This window comes from Pipistrellus hanaki (assembly GCF_964339955.1).
Source record: "Pipistrellus hanaki genome assembly, chromosome: 18".
NCBI lineage: Eukaryota > Metazoa > Chordata > Mammalia > Chiroptera > Vespertilionidae > Pipistrellus > Pipistrellus hanaki.
The window spans coordinates 39817526-39831196 of record NC_140520.1 but is presented as its reverse complement, the minus strand read 5'-3'; the positions used below and the strand labels follow the sequence as shown (position 1 = coordinate 39831196).

At 59.0% G+C, this 13671-nt stretch overlaps 1 protein-coding gene across 3 annotated transcripts in view; it reads left to right on the top strand.

Moving 5' to 3' along the window:
* ATF6 (activating transcription factor 6) overlaps positions 1-12408 on the top strand; it is a 142576-nt gene extending 130168 nt beyond the window's left edge. For all 3 annotated transcript variants that reach the window (XM_084867063.1, XM_084867062.1, XM_084867064.1), the window contains one exon: positions 12027-12408. In XM_084867063.1, the coding sequence (XP_084723189.1) occupies positions 12027-12232 (206 nt within the window). In that variant the 3' untranslated portion in view covers positions 12233-12408. The remainder of the gene's footprint in view (positions 1-12026) is intronic.
* The last annotated feature ends 1263 nt before the right edge of the window (positions 12409-13671 follow it).

The window sequence follows — 13671 nt, the reverse complement described above, 5'->3', positions numbered from 1 at the left end:
TAATTTCTTTGTGTCATAGAGGACTGAGAACAGGTTAGTGAGCTGCAGGGGGTCTTTCTTTGTCTGATGGAATCTGAGCTGCTCCTTTCTTTCCGGTCTTGATAAATTCAGCAGAACAGCCCGGAGGAGATTTCAGATGCAGCTCCCGTGTGGAGCTCCTTCAGGGAGGGAGCGCCCGACTGCAGCTGCTCTTCTCACGCATGCGTGTGGCAGGGTGGCCTAGGAGTGAGTGGAATGAGCTGCCTGGGTCCACCCTGTCGTTACTGAGGGCCCCTGCAGGTGAACTAACGGCTTCCAGGCCACACAGCAGTTATCTTTAACCTCCAAGTCATTGCCACGTAAGGAAGACAGAAAGAACTTACGAGCAATGGAGCTGTTTGGTGGGAGAGGCTAAGCGGGCAGCAGCAGAGAGGAGCCGCCCTGCTGGGGACAGAGGCTTGTGCCTGATGCTGTGCCTGTGCTCTTACAAGCCCGTTTCCCCTAAAGGCCCACAGGTCAGCTGCTTCCTTAAACGCATTCATAATGCTGAGTTTTCATGGACGTGCATTCCGTTCCAATGTTGTGTAATTGTATCCACACCGTCGAGTGAATGGAATCTTCTCCCAAAACCATGTGTTAGTTTGCTGTTGCAGACAGGGATGGTGGTCTGAGTTCAGACTCTCGGCCAGAAGCAGCAGAACCCCACACTGACCTTCCCACTGACAAGGAGAAAGGCCAGTAGACAACTGAGAAAAAAAAGTTTTCTCTCAAAGATGCCCCGCTCTGACGGGCACGCAGGCCTGAGTGCGTGGCAGTTTCCCGGGAGAAGAGAGCCGCTAAGGGGCAGAGTCTGTAGAATTTGGGTAAAACTTGGCTTAGTCCTTAGATCCTGTTGCTCTGTCCCCTGTGGCTCAGCCCCATGGAGGCTGGATCACCAGGTGGGCCTGGGCCTCAGTGGTGGTTTAGTTCTATCCCAGAAAAGCCAACAACACGCTGCTTGGCTTTTAAGAGAGAAATCAGTTAGGTACTGGTAGTTACAAACCCAATGCTTATGGTATAGGATCAAACATTAGGAGAACAGGCCCTAGCCAGCTTTGCCCAGGGGACAGAGCACTGCCTGTGGATTGAAGGACACATATCTCAGTTGCAGGTTTGATCCCTGGCCTGGTCGGGCACAAGCAGGAGACAGCCAAATTTGTCTCTCTTATATCTATACTAGAGGTCTGGTGCACCAAATGTGTGCACGGGGGCTGTGGGGGTTGGGAGGGGGCGGGTGGTGGCCCTCAGCCTAGGCCTGGCTGGCAATCGGCCTAGCAGGGCATTCCTTCCCCCCCCCGGCTGCTGGCAGCTGGCCCCGACCCTGCCACTGCCACTGCTTGCCATCTCTGTGGCACTGTTCCCCCCCTCCCCCCCTCACCTGGTTGCCTCCCTCTTTGGGTGACAGGCGATCACTTGTCTGGCCGGGGCATCCCTCTGGGGGGGCAATTGCTGGCCGGCCCCGCACACCTTCCACAGCGTCAGTGGCTAGTGGCCTGGGCCTCCCTTTTTGGGGCGATTGGTCATGGAGCCCCCCATCGATCGCCCCCTGAGGGTGGTGCGGACCTCCCTCTGCAGGGCGATCATGGGGTGATGGCAGGACCCCCCTGACGAATCGCATCACACCCGCTTTGGCTGGCTTGGCGCAAGCATGGTTGTTGAAGGTCATCCGGGTGGTCCTTCTGCTGTTGGGTCGTTCGGTCGATTTGCATATTACCCTTTTATTATTACAGATTTTTCTCTCTGTCTCCCTTCCATTCTCTCTAAAAGTCAATGGAAAAATATCCTCAGGTGAGGATTAACAACAACAACAAATTAGAAGAATGTGATAGATGATAGGATCTTGGTAGTAATAATATCAGTTGATACCCTGAGAGGTGAACATGGACTGTAAAGGAAATCTTAGGGTGTAGGGATGAGGACAGGATAAGATATCTGCATAAGGATTGCATTCAGCTACAAGTGACAGAAACCTTGCTATTTGCTGGTGTATGTGCACTGGGTTTATTCCCCTGCGTGCTGAGATGTCTGTGCAGTGAGCCAGCCTGGGCTGCTCTGATGCAGCCATGTAAGGATGGCAGCCAGGACCAAGGCTGCTGCCCTGTGGCAGCCGTTCCCGGCTGATGCCAAAGTGCCTGCTGCAGCTCAAGCCGCATATCTGTATTTTAGACAGAAAAGGGGGGAAGGCATGGCACTTGTCAGGAAAGTAACATTTTCCAGAAATTTCTAGCAGACTTCTGCTTGTCTCATTGGATGTAAACTGCTTATGCTCAGCTTCAAGGCAGGCTCAGGAATGTACCGTTTCACTTAACTGGGCACGTTGCAATGTGCAAAAAGCATGAAGTCCTCTTAGCGTGGAAAGTGATGGTGCCAGGCGGGTGGGTGGGCAGCTGCTGCTTGCCACACATCCCGATCCCTGAGCTGGGACCGAGGTTGGGGTCTGGGCGGAGACGTGGAGAGGAGCGAGACTTAGGTCATTACATGAGCTCAGGGAGTGGTTTAACCCATTAGACAAAAATCACTCTGTTGGCAGCACTGCTGCAGACTATGGGTCTGGCTGAGGCCTGCAGACTGAGGGAGCTGGGAGGGAAGATGAGCTGGAGGAAGACCAGAGCCTGGCAGCTGCAGGCAGGAGCTGGGAGACGTGGCAGCAGCGGGTGAGGTCATTGCAGGCCTGGAATGGAGAGGAAGGGACAGGGTCCAAGGATGTTTTGAGGGGGGGTCTGTGGCTCGTGGCCGCTGGGCGGGGCGGGGCGGGGCAGCATGGTGTGGCCCAGACTCGGGCTGAGCAAGGACCCGGGCTCACAGCTCAGAGCGGAGCTCCCTGGAGGTGGGCGTGGCTCTGCAGTTCTGACTTGCATGTGCGGCTGGCGATGCGTCTTTAAGCTGTGTTTCGGAAAGAAGATAAACGACGCGCTCGGTTTCTGACGACAGTCAGCTCCCATGACCCCAGAGAGCTGCTGCCCACGCCCGCTAGAGCAGTGTTTTTCAACCTTTTTTGGGCAAAGGCACACTTGTTTCATGAAAAAAATCACGAGGCACACCACCATTAGAAAATGTTAAAAAATTTAACTCTGTGCCTATATTGACTATATATAAAGTAATTCTCTTGAATAGGAATCAAATAAACACAAAGAAAGTATTTTATAATTACTTTATTATGAAATATTAAGTAAACAAAATAGTGAAAAATTATAAAATTCTTGTCTTGTCTGCACCTACGGCACACCAGGCAATATGTCGCGGCACACTACGGAACAGCGGTTGAAAAACGCTGCGCTAGAGAGTGCTGAGCAGCGGGTTTCCCACGCGGCGCGGGAGCCGGCTGCCGCAGGGGAAATGCCAGTGGGGTTCGTCATTGCTGTTCTTGGCGTCTGTTTTTATGAGAGCCGTTTTAAGGTCCTGCTTCAATAATCTATTTCTCAAGAAGATTTTAAGCCATAACAAACCTTATTTAACATTTGTGGATTACGTTGCATTTATGATAATGAATTTGAATGTTATGTCTCTTTAAAAAAAAGTGTTATCTCAACATGGAATACGAGATTCTTCACATTTGTTATGAAGTAGAGACTTTTGGAGACATTCTGTGTTCACTGGTCAGCTGTTTTCCTGTTTCGATTCAGTTGATGCATTGATGGAAAAGGTAGCAAATTGTGCATTTGAAATAAATACCGTCAATCAATCAAATAAATGCAAGCTGTACCTGTGTGTTCCCAGCAGTTGTGTCAAAGGTCCTGTGCTCTCTACGTCCGAGCAGCACTGACTGACCACTGTCTGTCCTGACCACAGCTGTCCAGGGGCTGCGTCCACGCTGGTGGTGGTTTGCATTTTGCTTTGGGCTTGATTCTTCCTCCATCTCTGGAGAAAGTCTCAGCTCATTTGCCATTTAAAACCTGGGCTGCTGTCTTATGATTGGGCTGTAGGAGCTCTTTACACGCTGTAGATACAAGGTCCTTATCAGGCTTATGATTTGCAAATATTTTCACTATCTTTGGTTTGTTTTTTCTCTCTCCTGAGCAAGTCTTATTCTTACCTCAGGTGAAATTTCGGTTTCTGGAACTTTCTGCTAAATTTTCTCAGTGCCTCAAGTTGTGAAGTAATCTGAAATTCTTTGAAAGTAGGGCTAGAGTGTAAGACATAAAGTGTTAGTCACACTTTAAGAAATATTATAAAGGTAAACTTGCTTACTACAACATGAATAAATGTATACATCAGACACTTTAAATTCTTTTGGGTAGGCCACTGTTAAGTCAGCTGACCCACTGCTCATTAAAATGTGCTGACAGCTCAGTGTATTAGTACAGAGCTGTAGCAAATCACCCCAAGCTTAGTGGCTTAGCACAGCCTTAGTGTCGGAGTTTCAGTGGGTCAGAACCAGGCAGAGCCTCGCTGGGCCTCGGGCTTAAGGTCCCACCTGAGGTGCGGGTTGTGCTAGGAGCTGGGCTGGGTTTCAGGTGAAGGCTCCGCCTGGAGGGCACGCCCAGGTCCCCTCGGGGCTGTCTGGGCCCCGATGCCTGTGAGCTGTGGGCTGCGGGCTGCATTTTCCTGCTGCTGCTGGCCTGGGCCTCCCTCTGTCCCGGCCCCAGGATGAGCCACCCAGAGTGTCTGATAGGGATCCCGTGTCTTTGTCACCTCATGGCACAGCCGCTCTCCGTCCCTTTCGTCACAGTCTGCTCTTCAGAAGGAAACCATTCGGCCACACTCAACAGGAAGGCACTCCGAGCGTGAGCCCAGGTCGAGGCCCCAGGTGCTCTCGGCGCTGCCTGTCACACTCAGGGAACCCATCTTGCAAACAAGTGAAAACTTGTTTTCAGAAAATGTGCTAAAATATATGTGTATGTGTATGCACACATAATATCCGAGAGCCTCGTCACTGAGCATTCACTATGCACTGACCCAATGTTATCCAGAGATGGCACTGAAGTTCTGAGACAATAGGAATGTGTATGTGCCACTTCCCCTTTCCCTTAATTGTAGTAATGGAAAACTTGGGGCAAAGTGCAGATGACTTTGATTTAAGCATGTTCAACATGCGAAGAACATGTCCTTCCTCTGAAGCCATGCTGTAAACCTGGTGCTGACGTAACAGTCAGTCGTTCTGAGGGGACGCTCATGCTGCCTGATGGGCTCCTCCTGGAGCTCCCGAGCCATGCCTGTGAGCGCCCACATCCCAGCTCTGCCTCCACAGCCCACGGAGCGCCCAGCTGCCCCTGCCCCCCTCTCCACCCGTCCTCCCCTGCGGGCCCCGGGCCCTCCTCCCCTGACTGCTCGTGCTGCTGGGCTTCTCCGTCTTTCTGGAAACCTCTTCCCCCGCTGCTGCCTGGCTCACACCGTTCTCACAAGCAGAGGCAGCCCTGGCTCTGCACCGGCACCGTTTCAGGCGCAGAGGCCACGGCCTCATGGAGCTGAGATCTGGGGGTTGAGGAAGAGGCACCTGCTGGCAGCAGGACAACTCACTCAGGTCACCTGAGGCCCTCCCCTCCCAGGATGCTCCACAGCAGCCTGGCCAGGAGGGAGGTTGGGACGTGTTCTCTCTCCGTTTAATTTTTTTATTGATACGTTTAAAGAGAGAGGAAGGGAGAGGGAGAGAGACCTGTATGAGAGAAAGAGGCATTAATCGGCTGCCTCCTTGTGCACCCCTCCTCCCCCGACAGGGATCAAACCCAGCCCGTGCACGTGCCCTCACCAGGAGTGGAACCGCTGCACTCGACAGTGTCAGCTAACGGAGCCCCCCGCGGGGCTGGATGCTCCTCCCTCCTAAGCAGGCCCCAGCGCACGGCAGAGAGCCGGCTCCTGCCGAACCCTGGCTCCTCAGGGGCTTGTTTGTAAAGGACCGTCTAGCTCTTTGCTCACAGTTTGGTCCATCTCGTTGCCTTTGCCTCAGGCTTGTCCCTGAGAGATGCTTCCCTCGTGACCACGGTGGGGAAGGACGTGGGGTCTCCGTGGGCTCTGTGATCAGCTGTTTAGCTTGGGGGCTCTGTCTCAGCGTCAAGGGAGACACACGCCAACGGCCTTCCGTCCCCCGTGGTCAGTGAGCACCCTTAGGCTCCGTCCTCTCGCCGCTCTGTCTGCGCCCGCACCTGGGCCATGCCGGCCTGGCCTGGTGCTTCTGCCACGGCCTGGGCGTCTCTTAGGCCATTTTTGTGGCCGTCACTCTGGTTTCTGTTTTGTTCTTCGTACACTGTTTCCCCCGCCAGCTGCGCCCAGGCCTCTGAGAGTGCAGAAGTGTCCCTGTGGCGGGTCTGCTGGGAAAGATGTGCCCAGACCCCGAGACAATGAATTAGGCAGCTTTAACTCAGTACATTTATTTCATCATGAAATCCCTGGAATCCGGCGAGCGAGCTGCCTCCAGGGTGCGAGCTGCCTCCAGGGTGCGAGCTGCCTCCAGCGTGTGTGCTGCCTCCTGCGTGTGTGCTGCCTCCTGCGTGTGTGCTGCCTCCTGCGTGTGTGCTGCCTCCTGCGTGCTGCCTCCAGGGTGCGAGCTGCCTCCAGGGTGCGAGCTGCCTCCAGGGTGTGTGCTGCCTCCTGCGTGTGTGCTGCCTCCTGCGTGTGTGCTGCCTCCTGCGTGTGTGCTGCCTCCTGCGTGCTGCCTCCAGGGTGCGAGCTGCCTCCAGCGTGTGTGCTGCCTCCTGCGTGTGTGCTGCCTCCTGCGTGTGTGCTGCCTCCTGCGTGTGTGCTGCCTCCTGCGTGTGTGCTGCCTCCTGCGAGCTGCCTCCAGGGTGTGTGCTGCCTCCAGGGTGCGAGCTGCCTCCAGCGTGTGTGCTGCCTCCTGCGTGTGTGCTGCCTCCTGCGTGTGTGCTGCCTCCAGCGTGTGTGCTGCCTCCTGCGTGTGTGCTGCCTCCTGCGAGCTGCCTCCAGGGTGCGAGCTGTCTCCAGGGTGCGAGCTGCCTCCTGCGTGTGTGCTGCCTCCTGCGTGTGTGCTGCCTCCTGCGTGTGTGCTGCCTCCTGCGTGCTGCCTCCAGGGTGCGAGCTGCCTCCAGGGTGTGTGCTGCCTCCAGCGTGCGTGCTGCCGAGCTGCCTCCAGGGTGCGAGCTGCCTCCCGCCCTCATGGGTCCTCGTGTGGTTGGCTCCACAGGGTGGGGTTCTCACGGAGGAGCGGGCGGCCCCGCACTGGCGGGAGAACCTGGCGGGAGAGGAAACGGCCGTGCCGGGCTGCTCAGGCTCACGGGGCCTCCGTCCATGCTTCCCCAGGCTCCTATAGTCCCACCGCCCTTTCTTCTGTTCTGCTTTCTTTGCACATTGAATCATGGGACTCAGGCTCTGGGTCACGTCGTCAGGACAAACACATCCATCCGCTGTTCCCGTTGCTGTCCCCCCACTGGTCTGGTCACTGTGCGCCGTGCAGTGGCAGCTTCTCGCACACACAGGGCCTGGCCCCCCACGCCCCAAGGCCTGAGGTCATGGCAGGTCTGTGCTCTTCTCTGACTCGGCTGGCGTGCCCCACCTGCACACTGGCTCCCTCAGGCCTCCTTCTCACCAGAGACCACCTTCCTGCCAGTCCTCTTTCTGAGGCCCCTCCAGCCCCCTTCCCTCTGCTCCAGCTTCAGCTCGTCCTTGGTCTGTGGCACCCACACATCACGGGCTACTGTGTTCACTTCTGCCCACTGGGCTGGGTCACGCTCCACGCCAGCGGGGGCCACGGGTGCGGCAGCTCATGGGCACTGTGCGAGGGGGGAGTGACGGCGGAGGAGCCTGCGCCGGGACAGCGCCTTCTCTGACGCCCAGCTCAGGCTCAGTTCCCAGCAGCACCCAGGATGCTCCCAGCAGCAGAGGCCAGCGTCCCGGCCTCGCCACAGGGCCATGGCCTTGTTCGTAGCTGCTCAGCGGGTGCACGCTGCCTCTGCCCAGCAGACGGAGGTCCTGCTGTCTGTGCGTGCAGCCCGGGAGGGCATCGGGTCAGAGGCAGCTCCTGGGCCCTGCCCTGGGCCTGGGCCGCTTCGTGGCCGTGGAGGGAGAGGCTCTTCCTGAGGGAAAGGTGCTGCACAAACAGCCTCCACTCCCACCAGGCCAGGCTCTTCGTGAACTTGCAGCGCCAGCGTCACGCCGTCGTACCCTGTGGACAGTGGTTTCCAGCATCCGAGCGAGCTTTCTGAGCAGCCTGTCCTGCGTGATGCCTGCAGAACGTCGGGCTTGGCTTTATGAGTAAGAAGGACGTGAGGCTTTCTGCGGGAGCCTGTGAGGCTCCTGTGGTCTGGAACTCTGGTCTGCGATTCCTGTGGGAAGCTGAGCCTTCTGAGCATGAAGGCAGAGATCTGCAGAGAGAGGAAGGGAGAGGGAGAGAAGCATCGATGTGAGCGTGCAGCACGCCCCACCAGGGATTGAACCTGCAACCCTGGTATGACCCTGACTGGGAATTGAACCTCCACCTTCTGGTGCACGGGCGACGCTCAGCCAGCTGAGCCCCCGCCAGGGCGAGAAGGCCTTCCTGACGCTCCGAGAAGGTGTGATGCACACACGTGGGCTGAATGCAGTTAGGAGCGCTGCTGTCCGGAGGAAGGGCTCTGGCCCCGCGTGGTCACACCCAGGTCCCGCCGCCTCTGCTGGCGGGTGGTGGGGCCTGGTGGGAAATGCCTCTGAATGCTGGTCCCGTTCCCATGGTCCTGGTCCAGTGGCTTGTTGACGAGAAGCAGGAAAGCTGGCCAAGTCTGGGCTCGAGCCCGGCCAAAGCTCCAGGCTGGCGGTTTCCCCGTGGGCTTGGCCGCACTCCTGTGTGAGGCCACTACCCGTCTTCCTTCCAATGGCGGAGCTCGCTGACCTGAGCATGGAGCAGCCCGGTGGGGCTTACAGGGACACGGGTGACACCTCCGCCCGCCTCCCCGTCAGGGCGGCTCCATCTGTAATTCCTCTGGCAGAGGCAGAGTAGAGTGCTCGTTGCTAGGAGCTCCCTGTGTCTCCAGAAGGTTCCGTTGCCGCGAGCAGCATGACTCACTTGCTCACATTCTTCCTGGCTGATGGGGAGGTTCCGTTCTACACAAGTGATGCCAGCTGTTTCCTCAAGGAGCCCAACTCTCGGGGAGTGGAGTCGGGAGCAGCACGGTGTGTGTGTATGGTGACAGGGAAGAGACCGCTGGCTCCCAGGGAGGGTCTCGGAGGTGGCACTTGAAATGGGCCGGAATGTTCACAGGGCTCTTCCCTGGAGAGAAGTCCCTGGGCCCAACCTCCTGTCCGTCCTGCCGCTTTGTCCCCCTTCCCTACCCTTTTGGGGTCTTGTTTTTCCATTTCCCCCACACACCCACTGGGCTTGGGCACAGACCCCTCTGCTGGTCACTGCCCGTCCCGGCCTGCCTCGCAGAGCGCCGGTCTCTTGCGGGGCTCAGCCCGGGGCCCTGTTGGTCCGATGTGCTTCTCTGCAAACACAGGGAAGCCTTGTCACTTCCCGCAGAGCCGCCGTGAGCCTGCGCGTTAGCTCTGCTGTGATCAGGGCCCTGGACGTGTGGTCATCTCAGCACGGTGTACGGGATGGGCACCCCGCCACCCGCGCCCACGGCTCACACACCAGTTGCCTGAAGCCTCTGAGCGGCGCTCCTCTCCAGACTCAGGGTCGCCCTGCTCACTGGGGGGCTCACCGTTCAGGAGAGGGGTCGAGTCAGCCTCTCCCTTCACTTCGTTCTCTTCCTTCTGCCCCCGTTGTTCCCAAGCAGCCACTGTCCTGTTCGTCCCGCCACAGAACGGCCAGTCTCCCCGGACCCCACACGCCCGCCTGCCAGAGCCTGGAGCGTTGGCGTTTTTTCTGGTTGTTGGGGTGCCCACGCCGGGCCCGCCCTCCTGTCTGAGCCCCAGAGCTGAGGTCCTCATCCTTGTCAGCGCTGTTCTGCGCCGACTGCTCCCCCTGAGGCCCAGGCCAGAGCAGCCCTCGGAAATGCCGTCCTGCAGCCTGGCGGTGTCAGTGTGGCCAGAGCCTTTGAGGAAGGAAGGGCTGCAAGGAGCTGGTCTGCCCGCCTGTGCAGGGGTGCAGCTGGCACACCCGTCGGTCAGATCCCGCAGCAGGCCTGAGCCCTGCCCTGCCCCGCAGCTGCACCTGAAGTGCTGGTTGACTGGGGCTCGGACGGCCTGAAGGGGCCACTTGTCATTCAGAAGGGGCTCCCGGACTCAGCTCAAGGCAGACACGCCCTCTCTTCCACTAACCCCACCTGCTGCCTTGGCCCTGCGTGCGCCTTCAGAACGGAGCTGAGCACGGAGTCCGTCTCCAAGCAGCCACTGGCCCAGCCCAGCCTCCTCCTGGCCAGCGGCCACGGCTGGGACTCCTGGCTTTGGAATCAGTTGCAGTTTTCATTTCCTCAAAGCATCTGAGCTCTTGTCCCAGTCCTCCAGCTCTTGATACTTAAGGCGCTCAGGAACTCTGGTCGCCCGTTCACACTGCGGCGGGCACACCACTCCAGTGACTTCTGCAGGCCTGGACGTGCCCCGGCTCTTAGGCTGTCGTATGGGCCCTGAGGTCATCCAGGAAAGCAGTAAAATTAGTGTGGCACCCCTCTAATCCATGTGCCTTCCCTCATCAGGTCACCTGTGTCCAGTGTGGGTGCGCACACACACATACACATACACATGCACATGCGCACACACTTAAGTTTTTCTAAAATGGTGGGGACACCCTAGTGGGTTTGGTTCAGTGTTGGCCCATGGACTGAAGGGTCCTGGGTTCAATGTCAGTCAAGGGCACAGACCTCCATTGCAGGCTCCATCTCTGGCCCTGGTCAGCGTGCATGAGGGAGGCAACCAGTTGATGTGTCTCTTTCACATTGATGTCTCTCTCTGTGTGTGTGTCTTTCCCACTCCCTTCCACTCTCTAAGAATCAATGGAGAAATATCCTCGGGTGAGGATTACAAAAGGTGAGAATGAAATGGAATAAATGGGAGGGGCCCTGGTTCTAAAAGATGACTGTGTGGTGTCTGGAAATTGACTGTGGTGTCTGAATTAAGTGATTACAAGCACATCGGCAGCTTGTCTTCCTTTTGCCTCCTTTTGGGGAAGAAACACGTTGCTAGGGAACAGCTCCCTCACAGCTCTGCTGCGTTCTCCAGAGAGGAAAGGCCTGCTCGGCCCGAGGAGCTGCAGCAGAGCCCGGGCAGGGAGCTGCTCTGACTGTAACGAGAGGCGGTGCGAGCTGGGAACTCATCAGCCTGAGATTGTCGTAAGGATTGGAACAGATAACCAACCCATAAAAGTGGGGGAGTGATGTCTCTGTCAGCTTTAAACTGGAGCATCTGCTCAAGACCTAGTTATGGGTGATGAGATCTGATTAGTTCTTAACATTTGCGGGGGGTGCTCCCTGAGATGACGGGGCGTCTCAGAAGTGCACCTGCAGCTCGGAGCGTGGGCTCCCAAAGCCGCACACAGGCCTCCCCGAGCGCCCGGTCCCAGGCGCCCCGCTGGCGCCCGGCAGACACCGCTTTCTTCCCGCTGACGCGTGGCGCTCCCAGCAGCCCCAGGAAAGGGAGGTGACAGGAGAGAGTTCCACCTCCCCTTCCGTCGTGTCCCCTGCTGGGCCTCGCAGGATGAGGCTGCCCCCAGCCCCGGATTCACCGATGGAAATGCAGATGAGCGTCCACGTGGCTGCCCAGCGCGTGTCACGCTGACAGCCCCTCGGGCTCACTGCGGCCGGCCAGTGGGCGGGAGAGGCGCTGTCTGTGACCCTCACAGGGCTGCTGCCGTGTGCCGTGCACCACAGTTAGAAAGTGGCCCTCCCTGAAGGGAGGGCTTCGGCCCGCTGGGAGTGAGCGTGGCCGTGGCCGTGTCCGCCGCAGTGGCCTCCTGATAAGTGGTCTCCCCACACGTGCAGATGTGGCTGTGTGTGGCTTTTCGTTTCCTTCTGCAATGAGCCTGCCTTTTCCCTATAAGTCCCTTCAGTCCCCGCTGGACATTGCTTGTCCCCCAACCAGGCCATTCCATGCAGCCCCAGCCCAGGGCCGCTGCTCGCTGGCCGGGGCGCTGGGCCTGGGTGGGGTGCGGGCTCCTTTGTGTCACTGGGCCGGCGCCGGGGCCAGCTCACCTGCTGTTTCCTTCACAGAGAACGTCATCAACGGGCAGGACTACGAGGTGATGATGCAGATCGACTGCCAGGTGATGGACACCAGGGTCCTCCACATCAAGAGCTCCTCGGTGCCGCCCCCGCTCCGAGCCGAGCAGCAGAACCAGACCGGCTCCCTCAGCTCGCCGCCCGCAGCCGCTGAGGCCGCCCGCCTGCTCAGCACCCTCCCGGGCTCGCTGCAGTAGCACCCGCAGCCTGGGAGCCGCAGGTGCTGCGCTGCCCGCCAGGGGCTCCGAGAGCTCCCGGACGGATCTGGCTACTGAGAAGAGCTGCTCGTCTCCGCGGGCCTGTCCCGGAGAGCCTTGTGCAGCCCCAGGCGCCTCTGGCCGTGTGGCCTCAAGTACATTCTCCGCCACTCCGAGCTGCCTGCGCCTCCATGTGTGAGTGTGTGTGAGTGTGAGTCCCTTCCCGTGGGCTCAGCCCGGGCAGCCCTCCCCCCCAAGCCCCCCAGCGCGTTCAGTGCACCCCCTGGCGGGGCCACAGCCAGGAGCGTGCTGTCCGCGATGGGTCTTCCCTGCTGACCGGGTGCGGAGCCGCCGCTGCCGCCAGGGCACTCCCTCAGCGGAGCCCAGGGCTTCGCCGCGTGAGGGGCTGCGGGCATTTCACTCCCAGCTCATTCATGGTCACCTCTCCGGAGAGAAGAGGGCAGAGCGCCCTGCTGCCGCCCCTGCGGGCGGAGCTGTAACCACTGGGCAGCTCCTCTCCCTCCTCTTCCTCCCTTCCACCCCCTTCCTCCTCCTCCCCCTCCCCCTCTTCTTCCTCACCCTCCTTCTCCCCCTCCTCCTCCCCCCTCTTCTCCTCTCCCTCCTCCCCTCCTTCTCTCCTCCACTTCCCCCTCCTCGTCTTCCTCACACTCCTTCTCCCCCTCCTCCTCCTCTCCCTCCTCCCCTCCTTCCCTCCACCCCCCTCCTCCACCTCCCCCTCCACTTCCCCCACCTCCTCTTCTTCCTCCTTCTCCCCCTCCTCTCCTCCTTTTCCTCCCCCTCCACTTCCCCCTCCTCCTCTTCCTCTCCCACCCTCTCCCCCTCTCCCTCCTCCTCTCCCTCCTCCCCTCCTTCCCCCCTCCTCCTCCCCTCCTTCTTCTCCCCCTCCCCCTTCCTTTTCCTTCCTCTCTCTCCTCCCCCTCCACCCCCCTCCTCCTTCTCTCCCTCCTCCTCCTCCTCCCCTCCCCCTCCTCTTCCTCACCCTCCTTCTCCCCCTCCTCCTCTCCCTTCTCCCCTCCCCCCTCCTCCCCCTCCACTTCCCCCTTCTTCCTCCCTCCTCCCCCTCCCCCTCTCCTTCCCCCTCCTCTTCCTCCTCCCCCTCTTTCTCCCCTCCTCCTCCTCTCCCTCCTCCCCTCCTTTCCTCCTCCTCCTCCCCCTGCCCCTCCTCCTCTCCTCCCCCCTCCTCCTCCTCCCCCTCCACCTCCACCTTCACCTCCTCCTCCTCGCCCTTCTCCTCCCCCTCCTCCTCCCCTCCTTCTCCCCTCCTCCTTCTTCTCTCCCCTCCCTCCTCCTCCTCTCCTCGCCCTCCTTCTCCACCTCCTCCACCTCCCCCCTCCTCCTTCTCCTCCCCCCCCCTCCTCCTCTTTTTCCCCCTCCTTCTCCTCCCCCCTCCTCCCCCTTCTCCACCTCCTCCACCCCAC